The sequence below is a fragment of a genome, unplaced genomic scaffold (genome assembly GCF_019419815.1).
Source record: "Pyrus x bretschneideri cultivar Hongxiangsu unplaced genomic scaffold, Pyrus_bretschneideri_v1 Contig12, whole genome shotgun sequence".
NCBI lineage: Eukaryota > Viridiplantae > Streptophyta > Magnoliopsida > Rosales > Rosaceae > Pyrus > Pyrus x bretschneideri.
This window is the reverse complement of record NW_025999413.1, coordinates 6,724,893-6,752,508: the sequence shown is the minus strand read 5'-3', so window position 1 is coordinate 6,752,508 and position 27,616 is coordinate 6,724,893. Positions and strand designations below refer to the sequence as shown.

Below are 27,616 nucleotides of genomic sequence, written 5' to 3'. Positions count from 1 at the left end.
GCGTTGATCAGGGTGTTGGTGGCTGCAGCAACTAGGGTTTGCTTAGAAGGAACAATTTGAGTACTGACTTGGAGAGGAAGCATGGAGAACTATATGTTGAAGTGGTAATTGACACCGAACTTGTTAAAATTCCTTTGTCCCACATCAGCCACAGAGCTTGAGAACAAGCCTCTTAAATAGAATTACCCCACTCTAACTATCACCGAGACCTTTTGTATTAAAACCCCACACCTGACTGGTTGAACAGGTGACCAACTAGGGACAGTATCAATATTGTTAGAGTGGGCCCATGACCCGTCTACCTGAAATTTAAGAGAACTAACCTAGGGCCATACATAGTGGTGGCAATTGATGTTCTATAAGCAGCTTAATTAATTACTAATGATAGGATATAATTCCTAATGATAGGATATAATTCTTGAACTACACAGTAATTAAACATCTTAATTCGGGTCTACTTCCCTGTTTCTTGGAAGAAATATTCCGAGTGAGGAAATTTTAAGCTCTTAATTAAGCCTTTCTTTGGAAGAAATTTTGAGATTTTTTCACTACTTCTTCAACGGCTGCTAGTTTTTTTCGTGCACGGTTTTTAGGGGTAAGACATCTTCCATAAAACTAGCTAGTAATTGGCTAAGTAATTTGAGGGCGTTAAGCTTTCCAGTCTAAGTATAAAGTTGCGATGAAACCAAAATAAAGTTTTCATCAAAATTCCAAACGAAAGAAACTAATTCTGAATTGAAAACTCAAGATGGATTTGAAGCTGAAAAATATCTTGCCAATGTTTGTGTACTTGTTGTTAGCATCCACATCTAATGCCCAATCTGGTGTCTATGATGTAACAAGTGCAAATTATGGTGGAAAAGCAAACTCTGATATAACCCAGGTAGACATTATACATGCTTATGTAATTCTTCTTGAAATGCTAAACTAATATTTCTAACTAGAAGAGAAATTAATTCTGTACACACTTTTTGGATGTTGCACATTCTTATTTTCCTTTTGATTTGTTTAATTTAAAATAAGAAATAAATATGCATGAGAAAAAATATGAATAAGCGGAAAATCATTTCCGTTCTAGAATTGTTTGGTAATTAAAGTGAATCATTTCAATTTTTAATTTTTAATTTTTATACAATGTTTTTAATTAGGCTTTGAGCAAAGCTTGGACAGATGCATGTGCATCGACATCGGCAAGTAAAATTGTTGTTCCAAGTGGGACATACAAGTTTGTAGGGGCAACTTTCAAAGGACCATGCAAAGCTCCTATTGAGTTTCAGCTCCAAGGCACGGTGCAGGCTCCGGAACATATCAAGGAACTCCCAAAAGAAGATACTTGGGTAGCTTTTGAGCGCATTGATGGGCTCACCTTATCTGGTGGTGGAATTTTCGATGGCCAAGGAACAACTGCTTGGAAGCAAAATGATTGCCACAAAAACAAAAATTGCAAATCTAAAGCTGTTGTAAGATAATTTAAATCTTGTTCTTTTATAATTTAAATCACTTGCTAGATTGTGAAACTAAACGGCTGATCATACTCTTCTAAGAATATATATATATGGTGCTTGACAGCTTGAGCCATACGTGTGAAAAGAGAATATATTAGGTAGCGAATCTAAATCATGGATCATGTGGATGATTTGCGATTTTGATTCAGTGTGACAATATAAAAATTTTCCTGACATAACTTTGGCAAGAGACATTACTTGTCTTAATATGTTTTAATTGTTTTCACACTATTCGCAGAATTTGAGATTCAATTTTGTCACCAATTCCATAGTTCGAGAAATAACAACAAAAGACAGCAAAAATTTCCACGTCAATCTTTTGGGTTGCAAGAATTTGGCATTCCAACATTTTACAGTATCAGCGCCTAAAGAAAGTGTCAATACAGATGGAATTCATATGGGACGTTCAACTGAGATCAACATCACAGATACAACCATTGGAACTGGGGATGACTGCATCTCTATAGGTCATGGCACCAAGCAACTTCATGTAACCAACGTTACATGCGGACCAGGCCACGGCATAAGCATCGGAAGCCTCGGAAGGACTGAGGATGAAGAACCTGTGTCCGGAATCTTTATCAAGAACTGCACAATTTCAAATACCGATAATGGTGTAAGGATCAAAACCTGGCCTGCTTCCCCTGCAAAGGGTACTGCTGTCTCAGATGTTCACTTTGAGGATATTATCATGGACAATGTTAAAAACCCTGTCGTCATAGACCAAGAGTATTGCCCACATAAGTTGTGTACACCTGAGGTATACTATTTTACACCAAAATTAATATCATAGTTTCTTTATTGCTTAGTCAAATACTTAATCTTGAAGAACCCAAACAGAAATCCAAAGATTTCTTGACACCAACCTCCACTATTTTGAATGGATACTTGAGTCCATCGGCCTATTTGAGATTGTTTATGAAAGGTTTAAAAAAAATTCTCAACAAAAGCACTTCTAGCGATGTTTGATATAAAAATTTTAAAGTAATTTCTGGAGAAAGGTATATGTTTTTAGGAAGAACTCCCGTATGGTTTTCCCACCAAACAAAAAAAAAAAAAAAAAAACACATGAAGTTTTAATAACTTTTTTGACATATTTATATTTAAAACATTTTTATCAAAAATATTTATGAGTATAAATGCTTTCTAATAATACTATTACTGTATGCAGGTTTCATCCAAAGTTAAGATCAGCAATGTTAGCTTCAAGAACATAAAGGGCTCGTCTTCAGGCCCAGTTGGTGTCAAGCTTTTATGCAGTGGAAAGCTGCCATGTGAGAATGTAGAACTGAGTAACATTGATCTCACATACACTGGAGATAAAGGCTCTCTTACCTCTGAATGTAAACATGTCAAGCCCACCATTAACAACGTGGCGAAGCCTCTTGCTTGTGCTACATCTTCTTGAAAACAAGCCAATTATTGGTTGTGAACAGGGCCGGTCTTGAGGAGGTGCGAGGAGAATTTTTGGGGTCCGCACATTCTAAAATCCTTCTTAATATTCTATATATAAAAAAGTTGGGAAACAATTTATATATGTTTACCTAGCATGTTTGTCAAGCGCTGGTACCTTCATGTGGTACTTTCTTATATTTGTTATTTTTTATTTTTTATTTTTCAGCCATGTTTCTTTAACATAGGGCATGTGCAGGGTAACTATTTTGGGATTTTTGAGCTACACTATTTTTTCTATTTTTAAATATTTGTAGTTTAATTTCTTTCATTATACAAGATAATTTTGCTAATAAATTTGTAGTTAGGAATATCATAATAAATTAAAATTCTTAAATTTGATATAATCTTTAAAAGCCCCCCATTTCTTATATGATATCATTTAATAGAATACACTTCATAATTAGAATCGTTAATTCTTTTGGTCACCGTTTTAAAGTCATCTATTTTTCAATCCATTTGAAGACTATTGAGTCATCCATATCAAAAAGAAAATTATAGTACAACCACACCGATATTGTTAGATTAAGTTGGTTTAATTGTTTAAGACATGAATCTCAAAATTTTAACTAATCTAATGGCAATCAACGGGAGAAGGGGAGTGAGAATCATCCTCACTTTAGGGTGTGACAAAAAATGCAATGAAAAATGTTCATTATAAGATACTACTAATATCATAACCAGTGATTCGTTTAACACATAAATTTTTCTTGAGATGAACTCTAGATGATAAGAAGAGCATGAAAGGTTTTGCTTATGATATTTGTACAGTGATATGATAGGTACATAGTCATATCACCATGATTTTTGTATTTAAAAAGCATGGAGATTTTAACCAAAAACATAGAGAACGCATATAGGTACATGACTACCACACTATGCTTCATTTTTCTGTATTTATTTATTTATTTATTTTCTTTTGCGTTATATCAATTTACACACAATAAAAAATATATAATATAAAAGAAAATATAGCAACCAAAATTTTAGACCATGCAAGGGCCTCCGTTTGAGTCTCACATAAGGTCTCCAAAATCTCAGAACCGACCCTGGTTGTGAATAAGGATTTTTTTTTTTTGTCGTGCGTTGTAAATAAGTTGCCCATAAGACTTTTCCCAAATAGCATGAGATGAGTGTGGGTTGACGGTTGAGTTTTTTTGTTCAAAGCTCTCTTTGTAATTAGATGACAAAAGAAATTTTGTGTTCATTACTTCATCTCCTTAGCTAGTAGTGAATTTTCACATGTGATTTGAATTTAAGACATATTTAACTTGTAAGCGAAGAGAAATACGTTGTATTAAATGACATTTATTTTTATTTTCTTGTAATGTGTAATAGTGTTATTGGGTAATTATTGATTTTTTATGGGAATTGTTATTATCACTCCAAAAATCTTATTTGACATTCCAAACTTTCTATAATTAGAAAGAAAAATACACTTATGAAGCGTGTAGAATGAGATTTTTGAATTGCTAATAACATTTCCCTTTTTTATTATTTATTTTTAATTAATAGAAACAAAAAGTACAAGGAGAAGCCCTTAGGGCAACTAGAAGCAACAAAATCCCAAATCCACGATGCTCTTGCCTCACTGGGCAAGGAGCGAACCCAAATAGCAGGAACAACAAAAGAATGACCCAAAGAAGCTAATTCATCAGCTACAAAGATAAACTTCCCTGAAGATATGACGAAACGAGATACACGGGAAGTTACACGCCAACTTCTGCAGATTATGAATATTAAGTAAGAAGGTGCCAAGGGAACGAAGATCCACCATTAATATCATCAATTAGGATCTTAGAGTCTCCTTCCACCTTCACATGGAACTTTCTTCAGTTAGTCCTACCATGGATGCTCTTCTTTTCGTAGGAACTGTTGAACTTCTGTTTTGTTTACCGGAGTTTGAGCCAAAACAAACTAAAAGGTCTAGAAAAGCGAATACATTCAACAACTCAAAAGCTCCAACATTCAGGGGGACTACTACTCATGATTGGCAAAATTAGGCCCTTGTCCAAGGCAATTTCCCATTTAGATTTGACGAAGACGTCAGAAAGGTGACACTCCCAATATTGCCTCGATTAATTTTCAGGTTTTTCTAATTCATTATGTCATATGTTCATTTAACATTTAGTTGATCATGTGCATGTTTTTAAATTGTGTATTACTTGCACAATAATTTAGTAATTTTGTATGTGATTAATATAACAATTAGACCCTATTTTTCGACAGAAGAATGGTGGTTTCTTTTATCCATGTAACCTGCCCGCTTTGTTTGCCGAAGCGCCCCTCACGGGCATAGGATTTCAAGGCGGTGTCGATGACGGCGGCAACGAGCTCCAGCTCGTTCACAACGAAGCGGATCGGGTCGGCGCTGCCGATCACAGTGATGCTGATCAAGAGCCGGTTGCCCTTGGTGGTGTTCTGATTCTTCATCTGCTTATACAACGACATCTTCATCGTCATTTCGTAATCAAATTCAAAATCATGAAATAATTGAGGGCAGCGACAATTAATGATTTAGAGATCGAGACCGAGGCAGTGGTAGCCTTCCTTACAGGAGTCGAAGGTGGCAGCAGCAGAGATCGAGAGGACAACTCGACATGAAAATACCGGCACTTACGATTTCCCCCATTCATAAATCACAGCTTGATTGCTTCGAACGGAGATTTTTTTTTTTCTTCTTCAAAGGAAGATAACCGGTGGCAAGTTATGGTTATCCATAAGAGACATTTCAGCCTCTCCTGGTTACAAGTCTGGCTTCCACACTAGTAGCGGGTTTCGAACCTGGGACTTCCAGTTTTTAGTTTTAAAGAAGCCTTATAATCCATTCTTACTATTAGACCACCAACTCGCGATCAAAAGAGAAATAATTTTGATAAAGGAAAGAATTATGTGGGGTTTTTATAAGAGCCCCAAATGGTGAAGTCATTACATTCTGTTTAAAAATTAGGGTGCTTTAGATTTTAGCCCTTACAATTCATTATTTCTAGATAAAAACCCATCTATCTTTAAAGATCCAGTTTAAGCCCTAATTTAAAATTTGCAAACATATAGGAACACTATTGACCTATTAATGCAATTTATTTACACTCATGCCACTCATACTTTATGGTCCCTTTTTCAAATTCCTAAATTTATGCCAAATTAAAAGTAGTAGAAAAAGTGAAATAAAATGAAAAAAGTGTTTGCATTAACCGTATCTATGTTAAACTAGAAAAGTAGTTTTTTTTTTTTTCATGATATATTTTGTAGCAATTTTATCCATATTAATTTGTAGGTAAATTAGTTTGTTCCAATTATTTTAAAAAAAAATACTACACCTATATTATATATTTTGAATCAAATAACATTCCTCTAACTTGTAGGTAAATTATTTTATATGTATTGTTATATATGTTAGACACGTTTTGTTGTTGTATAAACATGAGTGGAACATAATATTGTTGATTTTATACATCAAACTGCATTTCTTTTGTTATAGGTAAATTATTTTCCATGTACAAGTACTTATGTTAGGCAAGTTTAGTTGTTGGTACCTACACCCATGGTATAATTGGTGTAGGTAAATTATTGGAAATTAATTTGTAGTTAGGTAATGAACATTTTGCATCATTGGAAATGAACATTTCAAAGAGTAGGTAGGTAAATTAATTTGTTCTAATTATATAAAAAAAATTACACGACACCTAGTTATATTTAATTTTTCCAATTATTAAAAAAATTTATGCTACACCCAACCAAATAACATTTCTCTAACTTGTAGGTAAATTATTTTCCATGTATTGTTAGATATGTTAGGCACGTTTTATTGTTTTATAAACATGGGTGTAACATAGTATTTTTAATACTATGCATCGAACTACATTCCTTCTTAATATAGGTAAATTATTTTCCATGTAATTAGTACATATGTTAGGCACGTTTTGTTGTTGGTATATTATTTTGCATCATTGTAAAAAAGAGATATTATATTACACCCATGGTATAATTGTTGTAGGTAAATTAATGTGCATGTAGATAATGAAATACAATGTTCTAATATATTAATAAAAAGGGATAAATTCAAAAGTATTCAAGAGTAGGGTGAAAAAACTAGGGTGCTTTAGATTTTAGCCCTTACAATTCATTATTTCTAGATAAAAACCCATCTATCTTTAAAGATCCAGTTTAAGCCCTAATTTAAAATTTGCAAACATATAGGAACACTATTGACCTATTAATGCAATTTATTTACACTCATGCCACTCATACTTTATGGTCCCTTTTTCAAATTCCTAAATTTATGCCAAATTAAAAGTAGTAGAAAAAGTGAAATAAAATGAAAAAAGTGTTTGCATTAACCGTATCTATGTTAAACTAGAAAAGTAGTTTTTTTTTTTTTCATGATATATTTTGTAGCAATTTTATCCATATTAATTTGTAGGTAAATTAGTTTGTTCCAATTATTTTAAAAAAAAATACTACACCTATATTATATATTTTGAATCAAATAACATTCCTCTAACTTGTAGGTAAATTATTTTATATGTATTGTTATATATGTTAGACACGTTTTGTTGTTGTATAAACATGAGTGGAACATAATATTGTTGATTTTATACATCAAACTGCATTTCTTTTGTTATAGGTAAATTATTTTCCATGTACAAGTACTTATGTTAGGCAAGTTTAGTTGTTGGTACCTACACCCATGGTATAATTGGTGTAGGTAAATTATTGGAAATTAATTTGTAGTTAGGTAATGAACATTTTGCATCATTGGAAATGAACATTTCAAAGAGTAGGTAGGTAAATTAATTTGTTCTAATTATATAAAAAAAATTACACGACACCTAGTTATATTTAATTTTTCCAATTATTAAAAAAATTTATGCTACACCCAACCAAATAACATTTCTCTAACTTGTAGGTAAATTATTTTCCATGTATTGTTAGATATGTTAGGCACGTTTTATTGTTTTATAAACATGGGTGTAACATAGTATTTTTAATACTATGCATCGAACTACATTCCTTCTTAATATAGGTAAATTATTTTCCATGTAATTAGTACATATGTTAGGCACGTTTTGTTGTTGGTATATTATTTTGCATCATTGTAAAAAAGAGATATTATATTACACCCATGGTATAATTGTTGTAGGTAAATTAATGTGCATGTAGATAATGAAATACAATGTTCTAATATATTAATAAAAAGGGATAAATTCAAAAGTATTCAAGAGTAGGGTGAAAAAACTAAATCGAATAGTTTTATGAAAATTCAAAACCTTTCTAAAAAATTAATATGCAATAAATTTTTAACATTAATGTCTTTTTTTTTCTTGTTGCAAAATCATTTACTATTTCCTTACAATTAATTGTCTACATCAAGTATGTAATAGGGGTATTTTAGGCATGTGAAAAATGTAAAATGTGTGAATTAATATGAAGTTAATGAATTTGCTTATGTGGATCCTAGTCATTGGGTTTTCTTTGAGTAAAAAAGTTATGTAGGGTTTTATATGAAAAAAATTGAGTTTGAAGGGCTAAAGTCATATTTTCTCTAAAAAGTATTCTGTTATTTTAGATGCCCCTGCTTTTCCTTGGCTCGCAAGTCCTTTCTTTAGGTCGCGATGTTTCTTGAGGAGTAATTATGCTAAATTTGTAAATTAAATAATGTGTCATTAATAAAAAATAGACACGTAATCAATACTTAAATAATTTTTCAATCATCAACTTTCATATTATTTATTTTACAAAATTTAATTTACATATTTAATCTCACTAACAGTACTCGGAAATAAGGAGTTCCCATCAAAACATTACGTGGCAGCCCAGCCCACTATTGGTCTTTTTTCAAAAGACAGCGTCTCCTCCTTTATAAACATACCCATACCCGTTTCTTTCTCTCAAAGTCACCATTGCATGTAACCCAACAGTCCCAAGCACAGGCAGAGCGACTCCTCTTCGCATTCTCAAGTAAGTCTTCTCTCTCTCTCTCTCTCTCTCTCTCTCTCTGAGGTTGTGAACTCTCGTTTTCGGTTTTGCATATACTTCTAAATTTTCACCATCCGATTGCATAGATTTCAAGGTTTGTGTGATTTTTCCTAGATGTTTGATTGTTTTCATTGCACTCCTTCGGGGATTTTGGACTGTTTTATTTGTTTATGCCATCAAATAATTGATTCCAAAAGAGTTGTTAAGGAAGATGAAAAGTAATAGTCTTTGTTTTGTAATTTTTTTCCTTAATTATGTTTTTGTTGGGTCCCACGTTAGCTATATAAAAAGAGAAATAATAGTTTAAATATTTTAACCCTACTCTAACTAATACCAATGTCTTTTGTGATAAAACTCTACACCTGACGAATTGTGCAAGTGATAATTACCAAATTTTGAATAATATCGGTGTTGTTAGAAGTGGGCCAAATTTGGGACAATATCGGTGTTGTTGAAAGTAGGTTGCATGGCCCGTCTCTTCCTGCATGTAGGGTGTGTCCCTGGCCCGTCTCTACAGTTTCTCCTTAGGAGGACTAAATCATATTAGTTGAACGTCAAATTTCAATTTAAAGAACAAAATTGAAACGATGAAGCGGCCTTCAAAACGACATAATTAAGCACATATTGCCGGGCCCTCGAATTCGAAGGCAATCATTAGTTTTCATTTAGTAGGCTATGTGGTGCTTATTATTTCTACTGGAGTGAATATGTACGAACATAATTCTAGACACAACTGGTATGATGAATCAAATTTACGATCACCTTTGTTTCTCTGTATTGGTTTTTCTTTTTTCCTCCTTTCACTGATTTTTATTATATTTTTGCCAATTGCGCCAATTTTTATTGAAATGACTTAACCTTTCTACTTCCTAGCAGCATATAGTTTATGTTACTTTCTGGTACTTATTACCGGATATTCGAATTAAATACAAAATTTGAAGAATATCTTTTGCTAGGGAAAGAAGCTCAGATGGGACAATGACAGTCTCTTCTATTCCAACTGATCTTCCTAACTCTCTCAAGGTCTGGTATGTCATGGTTTTGGTCCTCTTCTTCCGGCCGGCAAGACCGACAATAATCCTCCGGAAAATCTTCAAATATCTGGTGATACTGCTTCCGAAATCTCTATGGATTCTCTCAATTATGAAAAAGGCATCGAACGTGTCAACAACGCTAGAAGAAAACTGGTGGGCACTAATTCGTGTTGGCATGATGCTTATAAAGGAATATTTGGAGCATGCTCAGAGATGGCCGCGGATGACAACGATAAGAGGAAGAGATTTGCTTGGGATCTTAGCAATTGCTTTGAAAAGGATTCTGGAAGAAGCCCTTTTCCTACATGTCGCGTAGAATCTCCTATGAAACCTTGTCTTGAAAAACTGGACAATGATGCTATTCACACGTACCGTGGATTCTATCTTGAAACCAACTCCATTTGCCATCAGTTACAGTCTGGTATATTCGGGCATCAGACGGAGAAATTGGTGAATGATTTGAAAAAATCATCCCATTATGCAGAGAAAAAATTAGAGAGCATAGCGGAAAAGGTGTTAGGAATGTCGGTACTACAAGATAGAGAATGCACAAAGTAAAGTAGAAAATTGACACCAAGAATTTATGTGGTTCGGCATTTTATGCCTACGTCCACGGAATAACGATCAATCTTCACTATATGAAAATAATGAGTACAACAAGAGTAGTCTTACCAAGCCAAAGACAAAGCTTGATGGATACAAGAAAGTATAACACACACTTTCTATCACTTTAAACTTTACTCACACAATGTGTAGTGGAACACTCTCACTCTCACTCTTGGAGTGGAACTCTAACTTTGGACTTGATCCTTTGCTAATCACTTCTTTCTTGATTGGTTACATCACTACAACATCACACCCATATTTATTGGTGAGGGCTTGACATTCTACTAGTTTCTAGTTTCTAGTATATTCTACAAACCTCTAACTTAGATAATTCTAGACGAGCCATCCTACTTTGCATGCTACAATTTTCTAGCATCCATCCTTCATAATAGGTTGGACCTTTAATTTCATTCATCATGGGCTGGACCCATGGTTACCAACAATCTCCCCTTCCAGTCCATGAGGGAGGAATTCCGATCATGACTACTTGGAGTCCATCCCAGCAGCCTTAATGCAGAATTCCAACTTTGATTTTGTGACTACCTTTGTCAACATGTCTGAGGAATTATTATCGGTATGAATCTTCTTCAGTCGTAGCAACTTGTTCTCGATAGCATCTTTAATCCAGTGATAACGAATATCAATGTGCTTGGTGCGTGAATGATATGTAGTGTTCTTGCTCAAATCCAAAGCACTCTGACTATCACAATAAACGTCATAATCACTTTGCTTCAAACCTAACTCTTGGAGAAACCACTTCAGCCACAACTCCTTGCATGCTTCTGTAGTGGCTATATATTCAGCCTTAGTTGTGGACAAAGTAACACACTTTTGCAGCTTGGATTGCCATGAGACGGCTCCCCCTGCAAAAGTAAACAAGTACCCATACGTAGATTTTCTACCATCTAGGTCACCTCCCACGTCAGCATCTGTAAGTCCTTCCAAGATTAGTTTGGAACCGCCAAAGCACAAGCACATCTTAGAAGTCCCCTTCAAATATCTGAGAATCCACTTAACAACTTCTTAGTATTCTTTCCCTAGATTAGAGAGAAACGTGCTCACCATACCTATTGTATGAGCAATATCTGGCCGTGTGCACACCATTGCATACATGATACTTCCTATCGCTGAAGAGTAGGGAACAACTGCCATTTTCTCCTTTTCTTCATATGTTTTTGGACACGACTATTTGCTCAACTTGATATGATTGGCTAAAAGTGAGCTTACCAGTTTGGTTGCTTTCATGTTGAACCTTTCAAGCACTCGTTCAACATACTTTTCTTATGACAACTACAACTTCTTGGATTTTCTGTCATGAATTATCTCCATGCCCAAAATCTGCTTGGTTGGCCTAAGTCCTTCATGTCAAAAGACTTAGATAACTCTTATTTGAGCTTTTTAATCATAGAAGCATCTTGACCGACAATCAACATGTCATCAACATAAAGCAATAAAATGATGAATTTACCTCCAGAAAATTGTTTGATATAGACACAAGAGTCAACATGAGTTCTCTTGTACCCATTACTTACCATGAATGAATTGAACTTCTTATTCCACTGTCTCGGAGCCTGTTTAAGACCATATAAGCTTTTCTTCAGCTTGCACACCAAATTTTCTTTATCTTTGACTTCAAAGCTTTTGGGTTGCTCCATGTATATCTCCTCTTCTAAATTGCCGTGGGGAAATGCAGTTTTAACGTCTAACTGCTTGAGCTCAAGATCCATGCTTGCTGTCATACCAAAGATAACTTGAATAGAAGTCATCTTCACTACCGATGAGAAAATCTCATCAAAGTCAACTCCTTTCTTTTGACCAAAACCTTTAACAACCAAACGAGCCTTGTACCTTTTCATGTTGTCGTCTCTTTTCAATTTGAACACCCACTTATTTTTCAATGATTTTCTGCCATTTGGAAGCTTCACCAGCTCATGGGTATCATTCTTTAATAAGGAATCCATGTCTGACTCCATTGCCTTCATTCATCTGTCACTGTCGTTATGAGCTCTGGCCTCCTTATAAGTTCCAGGCTCTCCATAATTAGTCAACATGATATACTCTGATGAAGAATACTTGGTAGAGAGTTTTCGACTTCTGTTGGATCTTCTGACTTAGTCTTCATTCTCTTGCATAGCTGAAGGCTTTCCCTGATTAGGTTCCCCTTGAATATTCTCTTCAGGCCCCCCCCCTGATCAGCAATTTCATGGTCTGGCTCATCTTGATCAGGCTCCCCCTGATCAACATTATTTGGTTCTGCAGGCATTTCATTGGCAGCTGCTTCAGGGATGTCACCATGACTTTCTTCATCTGAAGCTAATGGATCAACTCATCTAACTGCACCATTTGGTTGTGCCTCTTTATCCAAATCCCTAATTGTTTGATCTTCATAAAAGATCACATCTTTGCTTTTAATAAACTTCTTCTGGTATGGGTCTCATAATCTGTAACCAAAATCTTCACCGCCATAACCAAGAAAGATGCAAGGTGTAGCTTTGTAGTCTAACTTTGATCTCTGCTCTTTAGGCACATGCACAAAAGCTTTGCAACCAAACACCTTCAGATGAGAGTAAGACACGTCATTACCAGTCCATACTCTCTCTAGAACATCAAGACTTAATGGTACTGTTAGAGATCGGTTGATCAAATAACAAGCTATCATTACAGCTTCAACCTAGAACTACTTAGATAACTTTGCAGTCCTCAGCATACACCTGAATTTCTCCATGATGGTTCGATTCATTCTTTCAGCAACACCGTTATGTTGTGGAGTTCCAGGAACTGTCTTCTCATGACGTATGCCATGTTTCACACAATACTCTCTAAACTGGTGAGATATGTACTCACCCCCGTTGTCGCTATGAAGGCACTGAGAGGTTTCCCAGTTTCCTTCTTCACCATGGCATGGAACTTCTGGAATGCCTGAAACACCTGATCTTTGGATTTCAACAAAAACACCCAGACCCTTCGTGAAACATCATCAATATAAGTAACAAAATATTTATTTCTTCCAAGTGACTCAACTTCCATGGGACCACACACATCTGAATAAAGAAGATCTAACAAATTTCTTTTCTTTGTAAATGGAATAGAAAAACTAACTCTTCTTTGTTTTCCGAATAAACAGTGCTTACGAGAGTTTAACGACGTACCTTTGGCAAAGGGAATGTAAGACTTCTTTGCCAGAACTTGTAGGCCTTTCTCGCTCATGTGACCTAGCTTCTTATGCCTTAAGTCTAGAGATGAGTCCTCCATAACATTCAACTCACCTTTCAAAACCTTGGCATTTGACTGGTACAACGTACAACAAAGTCGTGCTCTTGCTACCACCATTAAGCATTTAGTAAGCTTCAATTTTCCTTCGCCAATATGGTGATAATAACCTTGTCGATCAAGGGTACCGATAGATATCAGATTGAGACATATATCAGGAATATGTCTCACATCTTTCAACATCAATTAGTAACCGAGGTTAGTTCTTAGGCAAATATCACCAATTCGAAGAATTTTGGAATGGCTTTCATTCCCCATCTTCACTATGCCAAAGTCACCTTCTTTGTATATATTGAAGAACTCCTATTTGGATGTAGCATGGAAAGAAGTTCCATTGTCAAAGATCCATTCAATGTCTTTGTCAGAATCACCCATATGCAGACATTCACCAATATACAATATTTCTGGTACATCACCATATATGACAACAATGGTTTTGCCAGTATCATCTTTCTTCTGATTGTTTCCTTCCCTTTGCTCTCTCTTCCAAACTCAACATTTTTTCTTCATATGGCCTTCTTTGCCACAATGGTGGCATACACCTCTGAACCTTGACTTGGATCGGCTAGGACTCATGCCATGACCTCTAGGCCCTCTACTCTTGCTTCTTCTGCGGTTCTCTGTGACAAATACTTGGCTGTTATCTGTGCCAGAAGTCTTTCTCCTTGTTTCTTCATTGAGCATGTTTATTTTAACATTATCAAAAGTAAGAACACCAATAGGAGCAGAGTTACTTACACTCACCACAAAAGGTCTCCCAACTGTCTGGCAAGGATCCAAGTAACAAGAGTGCTTACAGCTCGTCCTCAATTGTCATGTTCATAGTAGCTAACTGGTTGATGATATTCTGGAAATTGTTCAAGTGTTCTACTACACTTAAACCATCCTTGTACTTCATATTGATGAGCTCTTTGATCAAGAAGGCTTTCTTGGCTGGGGTCTTCTTCTCGAACAATGACTCAAGCTTCATCCAAAACTCGTGGGCATTGGTTTCATTACACATGATGAAAAACACTATCGTCCACCCATTGTCAAATTGTGCCAATTGCCTTGCGATTCATCTTCTTACACTCGGCATTGGACATGCTCTCGGGCTTAGCGGTATCTTCTTCAATTGGCTCATGTAGATCCTTGCAATAAAGAATGTCCTCCATCCTTGGCTTCCATGTTACCCAATTAGAGTTGGTGAGTTTGATCATAGTGCCACTTCCTTCCATCTCGTAGTACGAGCCAACCGGGCTTTAATACCACTTGTTAGGAATGTCGGTACTATAAGATAGAGAATGCACAAAGTAAGTAGTAGAAAATTGACATCAAGAATTTATGTGGTTCGGCAATTTATGCCTACATCCACGGAACAACGATCAATCTTCACTATATGAAAATAATGAGTACAATAAGAATAGTCTTACCAAGCCAAATACAAGGCTTGATGGATACAAGAAAGTATAACACACACTTTCTATCACTCTAAACTTTACTCACACAATGTGTAGTGGAACACTCTCATTCTCACTCTTGGAGTGAAACTCTAGCTTTGGACTTGATCCTTTGCTGCTCACTTCTTTCTTGATTGGTTACATCACTACAACATCATACCCATATTTATAGGTGAAAGCTTGGCATTCTACTAGTTTCTAGTTCTTTCTACAAACTAGAACTAGTTTCTAGTTTCTAGTATATTCTACAAACCTCTAACTTAGATAATTCTAGACTAGCCATCCAACTTTGCATGCTAGAGTTTTCTAACATCCATCCTTCATAATGGGCTGGACCTTTAATGTCCTTCATCATGGGCTGGACCCATGGTATACCAACAAAAGGCAGATAAGTTGTTAGACGGCTCGAAGGATATACACGAGTCTTTGACTTCAATTGAAGAACAAACACAAGAAGTGGCTCAAACTTCCAAGAATTAATGTCAGTGATCACATTGGTGAGATAGTGAAGCAGTCAGAGGCAGTGCTCGAGCAGTCCAAGAAAATTGAAGCCTCCCAATTGGAATTGCAGATGGGGTAGCACAAAATGAAGGAAAACTTAGAATCAAGGATGGCAATGGCTCACGACTCTTATCACATCTTAGATAAAGGAATACCCAGCTTGCAGGATGAGACTAGTGAAATAGAGAAGAAGATAGGTGTAGTTGGAGAAACCATGTCTTCAAAGATGAGCAAGTTGCAAATTAAGCAAGGCGGATGATATTGGGAATGTAGCTGATATTTCCTTGGAAAGGCAAAAGGAACTTCTAAATGGCCAATCTGAAGCGCTTAATGGGCTTCAGTCTCTGACCAAATTCCAATCCCAAGCTCTGAAAGAGAGCAAGTAAGACATAATGCACTAGTCATGGTGGTGAGGAAATTTTAGGCATTATCAAGCTGTATGTTTTAATGTTGCTAATAACACATTTTAAAATTTGCAGGGTGATAATTGCAGCAGTTCGCTACATTTGGCCGTGAAAAACAGGAAGAGCTTCTTCAAAGCCAAGAGAAGATTCAACAAGCTCAAGACCATTTAGTCAAAAATTCAAAGACCATATTGGAAGCTCAAGTAACTATTTCTTTTCGTTCCATTCTCTTTGTAATAATTTATGATTAACGTAACACTGATTCATTTTAACGTATACGGGAAGCTTTTGAACAGAAGCAGTCATCCATGTTTGTTGCTTTGGATAGGCTATTTGCCTTGCAGGACGCGTTGCTGGTGGAATCACGGTCAATGAAAGCAGTCGTTTTCTATTTCATATCAATGCTTGCCATTTACATGTTAACCATCACAAAGCAAACCTATCCAGTGAGACACTGGCTTTACTTGTGTAAGTGTATCATCCATTATTCGTATGTATTTTTTACAAAAATATGTTTTGTGATTTTGTAACTAACTTGTAAGTGAACATTTTTTGTCACAGTTCTATGCCTTGCATTCATGCTCGAATTTGCAGTCCTTCGATTTGCAACAAAGGGAATAGAACAACGGACTCGGTGGGGTAGTGGACTTAGGAACGTTTATGTGCTGTATGCTGCCCTTAACTTATTGTATGCTTGTTGGAAATACAAGTGAACAGACCTCATCAAACATTAAAATTATATAGTTGGTTTTTATGATTTGGATTTAACATGTCTATGTGTTCTAAAAATTTCAGGGACTATGAAAGGCTAAACTACAATATGCTACAAAAACTAACAGAGGAGGTTATATGCTTGCGAAAAAACGCAGAGTTGTCATGGGAATCAGATGATGAATCCGACTGGTCTGCATTAGTTGACAAAGACGTATCGGACGACATTGAACACCTGAAGGATTCTAAGCATTTACAGGAAGAAGTTGGAGATAATTTACGTGCAGTCTCTTCATATAATGGAAGATATAATCTACGCAGTCGCACTCGCAGTCCTATCTGATTTGATGTAAAAATTTGTTTGCCATGTTTTTGCTAAGAAATTGAGAACAACATTATGGTCTTAGATTACTACTGCTTTCCTAATATTTTTGTGATTGTGTATGTAAATCATCATTCCTTATCATCAACAATATCTAATCCATTTTTACAAAGATATTTAATACTGGATACTTGAATTATTATTTAAAAACGTGAGTTGAGAAAAGTTAACTATCAAGGATTCCACACCTAACCAATAGAAGATAAGCTCACAAAGCCTAAGCCTTACGATCGGACCTAACACCATCAAGACACACAAGGTAAACATCGTACTATCATAGAAGACTTTGCAACAACAAGAAAACATGTTTGTGAATTCCTCGAACCATTGCCACGACCCCACGAAGGAAAGACCGCATCACCCATTCATAATCTTGCAATTGTTGGCAAAAACCTGCTATGAGTCACCTCCAACAAAAGTAGAGCTTCCTCTGCATAATCCTTGCCAAGAGCACAAACTTCGTGAGCGTTATCTTTCTGTTTGGTTAAATGTGATTATGTGGAGTAGGTTTTGTATTGTCTTTCTGTTGCGTTTGTAATCATGATAGATGCTATTCTTCGTTCATTTGACTAATAAAATACTTATTATCTTTAAAAAAAGATCTTACAATCTTGGAATTACAAATAAATTTGACAGGATGTGAGTAGATTGGTCGCAAAATTTGTCACTCATAATTTTATTTTATTTGTTTGCTTTCATATACATAAGTTTGATATGTAAGACTCACTGTCATCAAATACATGCACATACAAATCCAAATCAAGTGATTTAACAGAAGAATCTTTCACCACTTTTAATTGTTTTAGAATATTAGTTTTGGGATTTGATTTTGCTGCTCATATATATATGGAAAGCATTGAAGTCGAATATAGCACATAACTGATACTGACATACCATAATCATAATTAAAACAAAGCCAAAAGCGACTAATCAAAGCGTTGGCAAGTGGATTTACAATTCAGAATCCTTAAGTGGACAAAAATGTCACCAACAAGGCAACTTCATAATCTTTGATGCTACCGTAGAAAGTAAAATTTTGATTAGAAAAACAAGCAACAAAATTATATAAAAAAAAGAGAGAGGAATTGGTAATAATTTGATAATTAGTTTAACTAGCTTATTTAATTGTGTTTTGCATCAAGTACATGTATCTTTATTACTATTAGTCATTGTTGAGACTCAATTATTTCCGTCTTCCATGATAATCTATTTTATTCTTCATGTCATTTTCAGTCTGTATAAAAAGTGAGAAATGGTCATAAGATAATTGGAGCTCTTAGCACTTTAAAATCGTATTCATTAAGCAAAAGATAAGATCAAATTAAAGGGCACGGGAAAGTACTTTAGTTGCATATGTTGTTTTTTTTTCTAGTTAGTGATTATTAACGAGGGTATCTTTCTTTGATAGTTACTCTTTTAGCATCATCATTGGTTTCTCTCTATATGCTTTGTGATTCCCTTTGAAGAAGAAATTACATGTGGAACCAAATTAGAAGACTGTATTTTGAAGAGAGGCAAAGTTTATTTATTTATTTCATAACGAAACAAGATGTATTCATGTGGTAGATGATGTTAATTGTCTTTGCATTTACGATTTTATCCTTATATGTTTGAAAGATAATCTCCTTATTTCCCTCGTTCCTCTTTTTTCTTCGGTACATCTCACTTTCCCTCTCCTCCTTTTTCTTCCTACCTCTCTTTCTTTCTCTCTTCTCCTTCTCCTTCGTCCTTCACTCTCTCCTACTTCTACTTATTATTCGTACTTCTCTCTCCTCCTCTTGTTCTTCGTATTAATTAATCCTTAGATTTATGAGTTTATTTTTTCTTTTATGAGAATGATTGAGATTTTTTTTATTTTAGCATTTAAATATATATATATATATATTTGATTTAGGTTTTGATTATTTGGTTGCATGATTTTTGAAATTGATCTAGCAAAAGTACTAAAAATTTTGAAACTAATATTGTAGAGGTGCTGAAATTTTGAAATTGATCTTGTACAAGTGTTGAAAATTTAAAACTGGAATTTTGAAAGGGATTTTGTAGAAGTATTGGAATTTTGAAACTAATCTTGTAGAAGTGTTGGAATTTTGAAATTGATCTTATAGAAATGCTGAAGTTTTGAAACTGATCTTGCATAAGTGCTAAATTTTGGAAATTGGTCTTGCAAAATGCTGAAATTTTAAAACTAATCTTGTAGATTTGCTGGAATTTTGAAAATGATCTTGCAGAAGTGCTGAAAACTCATAAACTAATCTTACAGAATGCTGGAATTTTAAGACCGATCTTAGAAGAGTGCTGGAATTTTGAAACTAATCTTGCAGAAGTGCTGAAAACTTTGAAATTGATCTTGCAAAAATGCTAGAAATTTTGAAACTAATCTTGCAAAAGCATGAATGTGAAATTGATATTGCAGAAGTGCAAAAATTGATTTTTACGGATTTAGAATCAGTTTGAAGTTTTTATAGATAGCGTCAACTTGTAGTTTTACCTTGGTTAAGTAACAAGTCTATTGGAGCGTGACTGAAATTTTAAAATTTTAGTTTGCTTATTTTTGGGTTACTTTTATTAGGATTTGTCTCTTTTAAAATGATTCAAAACCAGTAGAATTTTATAAAATGTATTTTATAATTTTGTCTTTATAAGTAAAACTCTTTTCTTTTTTTATTATGTTAATTGACCAAATAAAATGTTATACATATGTAATTGTTTTATTCGATGAGACTAATTAAAACCCCAGCCCTACAAAAAAGCATCAAAAGAGATCTTTTTTTATGCAATATTATGGTAGTTACAACTCTTGTTTTACTTATCACGTATCGAGATTATTTTGAATTTATTTTATTGTGTCACAAGTTATCTCACTAAGTATAACAAAGTATCACTCTAATGATAGATTCTTAATTTTTTTTTTTTTATACATTCTTAAATTTTTAATTGTATACAAATATGTGGCTAAGTTTGGTTGTACGCACATTTTTCCACTCCGCCCAACAGAGATATTTGTGTAATTTCAAAAAGGTTTCCAGTCACCCTAGCTCCACCTACCAAGCATATGGTTAAACCAACCATTAACACTATTAAAATAGTATTTTCCACGCGTGAAAAAGATCAACGATTTTTATACATAACCACTGAATGTGTTTTTCATATATAAAAGGAAAGTATTACTCGTTTCCAGAAACGTGCAAACATTTTCTTTTCGATGTTTTAGCCAATATTGTTGTTGGCAATAATGTATAGGTAACCTGTCGAATTAAGAAACATATGAGAAGCAATCAACAAAACGGTATTGAAAAAGAAAAAGAGTAAGACTCCTTAATAAGGATATAAAAAGGTTGACACTGAAAAAGAGTGCATGCTGATGCCATTGCTGTTGGCAAGTTTTACCGCGTTTTCTATTTCCTAATTTTACTGTTTAATTAATGCATACTTCGATTTAAATGGAACACATCCTTTTTCCACAAAACTCACAATGACAACTATTCTTGAACACAAAATTCTCAGTGTGTACTTCATCATCAGGAGTGGCTCAAATTTGACTATACATTTCATATCTTTACATGAAAATATACATATCGGAGACCTGATAGAAAATGTTACCAAGCTCATCACATATGGTTTATGAAACGAGACTTTTTTGTGTGGATATGAATGAAAGGACTGATCATCATACAAGGAAAAAGAAAATCTTAAATGAAATGATTTGTTGGGATGGCATAGTGACCACAACTGCAATTGCTAGTATACACATGACTTCCTACAAATTCCACTTATTTTGGACAAAGGTTGGGGCAGTTGACTCTATCCTTGTTTCCCACTTATTTTGGACAAAAACCAAGCCACATTCTTACTCTCTTTCCCCTCGTATTTGTTAATTTGAACACAATTTCATAGGGTCCCCTCGTCATTACTCAATCGTCAAAACCATATATATATTGTCAAACAAAACCTTATATTTATTTGAATATATATGTCCAATACAAGGAAAAACAAGGTTTTGGGAAATGCATAAATATTCGTCAAGTAACGCATGATGTGGTAGGTTTCTGTCAAATTCGGTAGCGGGGTTTCTTGTAGCCTTGTTGGTAAACACTGGAATTTATTCCCATATACGTTGGGACCAAAAATTGATGGGTTGGCCAAAGGACCATTAGTTTTTTTCCCTTTTGTCCTTGGTTTACATATAGAGTATTCTGTTCTCTTTTTTTAATAAAGAAATATTATTAGTGTTCCAAAATAATTATCTTACACTCATTATCTCATAATTTTTTTTATCAAGGTAACTTTTTTTTTTTTTTTTTTAATACAAGTAAAAGCTCCCTTCGTTTCCTACTATATATGTGTGTGTGTGCGCGCGCGCGCATAGACAGTTTTCATCACCATCCCCTATACCTTACTTTGTTGTTTCTTTTTAGGTCATCCTCACATATCACCTCCACAAAAAAATTTCTAAATTTGAAACCATATGATCATTGGACTAAATGATTGTCATTACAGTGTTTCTTTGCAAAATCGTATCCGTCTATTTTTTCACTAGAAAATAATATCTTAATAGTTTTGGATTTGTCTATCTTTTTGCAAGATGAATTATGAATGATAAATTAAAATGTAAATGGTTTGGATCCTTGAAAAAAAGTTAGGAAATGCAAACTACAAGGAAAGTGTGTCAAAATGTGTGTAAAAAAATGTGTCCCTCGATCCGGACCCATGTTTAAATATATTAGGGCTAACCACATTTTACACCCTCAAGGTTTATAGTGATTTTCAAGGTCATGAGGGTTCAATTTTCTCACATTGCATCCTAAGATTTCGTAATTGTATCAATTTATACCTTTTGTCTATTTGCACCTCTAATTCTCTATTAGATTGATGAGTTTTTAGCCAATTTGGTACAAATATAGCTTACATGCTAATCCAATTATGGTTTTCACACTCATCATGTCATCAATTTAATAAAGATACAAATAATTTCTTAGACAAAAGGCATAAATTGATACAGTTTTCAACCTCATGATGCATATGAAAAAATTAAAACCTCATAGCGTAATTTGAAAACCACCCAAATTTTAAGGGTGTAAAATGTAATGAGCGCTATACATTAATTCACCTTTCTCTTTCACGTATGTATGTCGAAGCGTGTCCATAAAAATATAAGGATAGTATTATCCACACACTTATTTTTACTTTTTACACACTCTTTTTAATTTTCGACCGTTGAATCGCATAAATTGAAGAAGATCAATGACAAAAAATTAACAAGGATGTGTGTAAAGTAAAAACAGGTGTGTGAATAGCATTGTACAAATAGATATATAAGCACCATCATTCTAATCTACACCTTTCAAATTAACAAAGAAGTAAGAGTGGGGGATTGGAGGTAATTTGATTGCACTTTTTACCTCTACAACCAAAGTTACCATGTTAACCAATAACTCAACTCATAAAAAAATTGAACTATCAGAATATGAGCCAAGAAATGTTTAAAAGGCAACAAATTCCCTCCTCCACACTCAGCAATCAACCAGTATAAACGTACAGACAACAAGGTGCATGCCTTTGTATCTTAATCCCTTTAACTACTAAACAAAATATTCCAACAACATTGTGTTATGCATATTGAAACTAATTAAAGGTAAAGTAATAATGTCGACACAATTGTGGCATCTTGAAAAGTTCAAGCCAAAAACACCAATCTAATTTACCTATATTTTAATGTAAAATATAGGTAAATTAATTTTTAATCAAACAATATTCATTTATTTTGTAGGTAAATCATTTTATAGTGCCCTTTTAGATTTTCAATTTGGTGAGAAAATTAAAATAAATTTAAAATGCGTAATTTTATGCAAATTTGAAAAACAATTAAGAGGAATCAAAACATCATATCATTTTATATTTGTTAAGTAAAGTGGATGCTGCTTCTGTTTTTTTCTTTGTTTTTTTTTTTTGGGCCACAAACCTTAATCTCCAAATTGTATTAATACGCAATGAATTTAAAACATCTATTCATCCACTTATTACTATAGTCTAATAGTACTCATCTTCACTTGTAAGCGAGAAGTCTTAGATTCAATTCTCGTCAAAAGCGAATTTGAACTACATTATTCCTAGGTCATTGTGAGACTTAACTCACTCCTCCACTTCTTTAGTGGAGATAATATCGTTTGTTAAAAAAACATTAATACAATAATACCGAATTATTAATTTCTCTTTTGAAATCGGCGTATAAATTAATTGTATACATTAAAATTGTAATTAGAGGTACTTTAGACATCCAAAAAATGTAAAATGTGGTAAGTCAAATAGGATTAATAAATTTGCTTATATGGAATCTAGTTATTGCGTTTTATTCAAGTAAAAAACCTAGCTAGGTCGAGTTTATGTAAAAGAACTTTAATTTCAAGGGCTACAGTCATATTTAACAATGATATAAGTACTTTTATTTTGTCGAAGGTAAATATTATCACAAACAAAATAAATGTACACAAGCAGAGGCTCAATTACAAGATAAGCACACCACAAAGAAATAGTCCCCCAAAACTAAACAAAACGGAGCCCAAAACAGAAAGAAAACAAGATAAAAATGCAAAACACAACCGCTTGCAACCCCCGCCGCCGCCATAGCATCACAGATCCACCAACATAAACTAGCCTGAGATCCAACCAAACGACAACCCAGAAGTAAAGCAAATGAAAGAAAATAAGGCTCCATCATTCTCTACCATTCTCTACCGAGCATCACCACAAAGATTGTAGCCACAAATCAAAGAGAGCCTGTGAAAATTCACGTTTCGCAAGCTACAATGCCAAAAGGCTAACAAGATTGATGTTGTAGACCACGGAGGGACGAAGCCAAGTGGGAACAGTATGAATCAGATTGATGAGAAACATGGAGGTGGACGGGCATCAGGGAGTGGAGGGAAGTGGAGGACGGAGTTTGGGGCTAAGGACAGTGATATTGAAGGCAAGAGGAGTGTAGGACGGGAGATCAAGAGAGAGAGGGAAAACACAAGCTGAAACAAAAAGAAAAAGAGGAGCAGAGAGCTACCACTAGCTATAGCTAAGGTCGGCAGCGGCATAGAAGTTATCAGAATGGAGATCACTCACACAACGGCAAAAAAAGCTCTCAGTGGGACATAATGATTCTCTCACAAAAATTGGAGAAAACTATGTTTTAGGATAACGTTATTCACACCCTTATTTTTATTTCTCACATACTTCTTAATTTTCAACCATCATATTAAATGAATTGAAGAAGATAAATGACCAAAAATTAACAAAAGTATGTCGTAAAAAAGAGTGAATTATCCTAAACCTACCATAATATAACTGATTTTGCTCCTTGACATACACGACTAAATAGAGTACTGGGAGAATAAAATTAAGCAGCCACACCATCCCATATTATTCATAAAACAAAATTAAAGCTGAATTATATTATTTTATATATATACATAGGCATGTATGTATATATGTAGATGTAGTACCTCACCAACATATCATTGATAAAACTACGGGAAACATTTTTACATGGATGGCCATCTATAAGTAACCATGACCGTTTGCCAATCCATGCAAGTAGTACTTCTACAAAAACAAGATGATCAACTACAATCGTTACATTCATTATTTTTTTCACATCAAGATGGCATAGCGCATGCTATCACTTACCATTAGTTGATTCATCTCCGTGATCTGGGAAAACTCACCAGATGCCCACACCCCATCAGCACCATGAACATGATGAGGTTGAGAAAAGCAAGAAATCACAGAAAATGGCACGAGTACAACGCTGTACAACAGCGAATTAAACCCCTTAATCCAACGTATACGCAGCAACGATCTTCTATCCACGTGATGATGATCATGATGTGCTGGAAAAATTGGCAATTCTGCTGGTGCTGGGTTCCCTGCTCCAACATTTACCATGCTCTCATCTGCTACTCTAGGGCTTTTCCTTATGTTGTGGAGATTTTGCCTCATTGTTGTTAGCATACTCCACATCTCTCTAATCACCAATCGGATGCCTAATTGCTTGCCGGAATCAGAAAACTAATGAACAGAAGATTTTGGTTGTAAATTTGGTGAATTGAAGGAAAAAGCTTTTGGGGAGGCCAAACTTTCTATGTGGCTTTTGATAATGGCATGATAGTGGAGTTGCTAGTGCTAGTGTTTATCACAAAGGGTTTATGTCTGAGTGTGCCTTTTTATAAGGAACTTCACATTCACATATATATATTCCTATTTTGTGGGGTAATATCAAGGCCAACATTCCCACAAAGCTGCCTAGCTAATTATATAACATTATTACAAATTAAAACCCCCTCCTGTTGTGCTGATTTTGTACACATTTTTAGCATATACAAAAGGAGTGAATTTTTAAAATTTTGGCATTACCTTTACAATTCATTTGGTACAAAACTGAGGGCTGAGGATGTCCCACATATGTGTGTATGAAGCTTGGGACGCTTACAGATCGTATCAAAAATCAGATCATGGTGTGGTACCAATCATTTTATGATGAGAGAATTTCAACTATTTGATAACTACTGAACTTCGAATATATATTTTCTTTTGGATACATAACACACATACGACGGATGATGCATAATTAAGGAAGTCTACTAGCTATCAGTCGGGTCCCAGATTTGGACTACATAGGAGAGAATCAAATACTGGAATTTTTTGTGTGATGAATTCTGATATCTTGGCTATCACTACAAGTCAGTCTCTTACAGGTGTAATCAACATGCATAGTAACCTAGCTATCAGTTGGTATTGTTGCTAAATAATTACTTAGAAATCTTAGCAGCCTTTTTATTCGGATCTTTATGTTTCTTTGTGGCTTATATTCTTATCATATGTAGTGTTGTATGATCCAAAGCATTTATATTTTAAATCACTTTTCAAATATTATCTCTACAAATAAATTAAATAAACTAAAAATTGATTAGTAATAATCTAAAAATTATTGGATATACGAGTTATGTTTCTTAATTACTTAAAATGCTGAATTTCAAGAACGTTAATTAAACAATTAAATGAACTCTGATTTAGTTGATTATTTGCACAGTTGGTAACCTAGAAAGTTGATAGTTCCAATCATCAAGCAACATTGTAGGGTTAAAAGGATTGTCGAGAAGGTAGAAAGAAAAAGTTCAAGTGAGAAGGGTACTAGCTAGCATATTCCTTGACAAAATCACTCAAGACTTAACTATAATTAAAGCATTTAAATTCACAATTTGTCACAACAAAACTATATATGTTGTGGTCCAACAATTTTTTTTATTAATAAACGATATTATCTACATTACGGGGTGATATAGTCCAACAATTTAGCAAGAAAACATTACTTTTTCTATAATGGATAGTTTAATCGTTGTGATCTTGGACATGATTGCCATTTACTTGTCTTTTAACTAGCTATACTACCCACAGCTTTTTTTTTTTTTTTTTTTTTTTTTTAATCTTATTTTTATACAACCCACAGTTATTAGGGCTATACCTTCAAGAAAGAAACAAAACCAGGCTGGTTTGTTCACATATTCTTTTTATTTTTTTAGCTAGCTGCTTCTTTTAGGAAAAGAAACATAATCAACAAGTTAGTGCTTGAGTACTGGAAAAGTGATTAATTAGGTCCATAGTGATGGAAGTTCATGAACCTGCATGCTTCAATTAGTTTTGTTTCACAAAATTCTATAATTATGAACAAATTACTAAAATGTAAAAAACCTTGTAATAAAAATAAAATTAATACAAAATTAGGTTTTAATTCTTAAACAAAATGAAGTTTATATTAGTGCCTAGTACAAGATCTTTATATATATATATATATATATATATATATATATATTAAAAAAAAAAAAAAGACTAGCTCGTGGCTTCGCCACGTTAATCAACCTTTATGGAGGCCAGGAACACTCACAGAGGCATTTCAGCCTCTTTTGGCCACATCGTGCAATTCACCAACGCAAAAAAAATTGAACTTATTAGGATGTGTTGTATGGAATATACATACCTGAAATTTATCCCCAACCACTGGGCCACCCCATAGTGATTGTACAAGATCTAAAATTGAGTTTAGTCCATTGGTGCTACAAAACTTCAGCTTCATTGACTAAATATCGTATGATAATGCTCTATTTAAATGCCAACATTTATATTGCATGTCTTTTCTTCTTTCTTTTGTAATTTCATGATTTTTCTTTTTTTATGTCTACGCTAATTCCTTATAATATATTTCGGTACAAATATTTAGGTACACTAACTCATTATAAGCATATTTTAGTACAAACATTTTGATATACTAATTCATTATAATATATTTCAG

The 27,616-nt window shown here is 34.2% G+C and overlaps 1 protein-coding gene and 1 pseudogene across 1 annotated transcript; both read left to right on the top strand.

The window, feature by feature from the left end:
- The first annotated feature begins 723 nt into the window (after positions 1-723).
- Positions 724-3,503, top strand: LOC103955040 (exopolygalacturonase). Its single transcript, XM_009366908.3, has 4 exons — positions 724-883; positions 1,149-1,460; positions 1,744-2,265; positions 2,677-3,503. Exons 1-4 carry the CDS (start codon positions 749-751, stop codon positions 2,911-2,913), a joined length of 1,206 nt encoding a protein of 401 aa, XP_009365183.2. The 5' UTR covers positions 724-748; the 3' UTR covers positions 2,914-3,503.
- Positions 3,504-9,906: 6,403 nt separating this feature from the next.
- On the top strand, positions 9,907-17,244 carry LOC125468193 (annotated as a pseudogene).
- Positions 17,245-27,616: the final 10,372 nt, after the last annotated feature.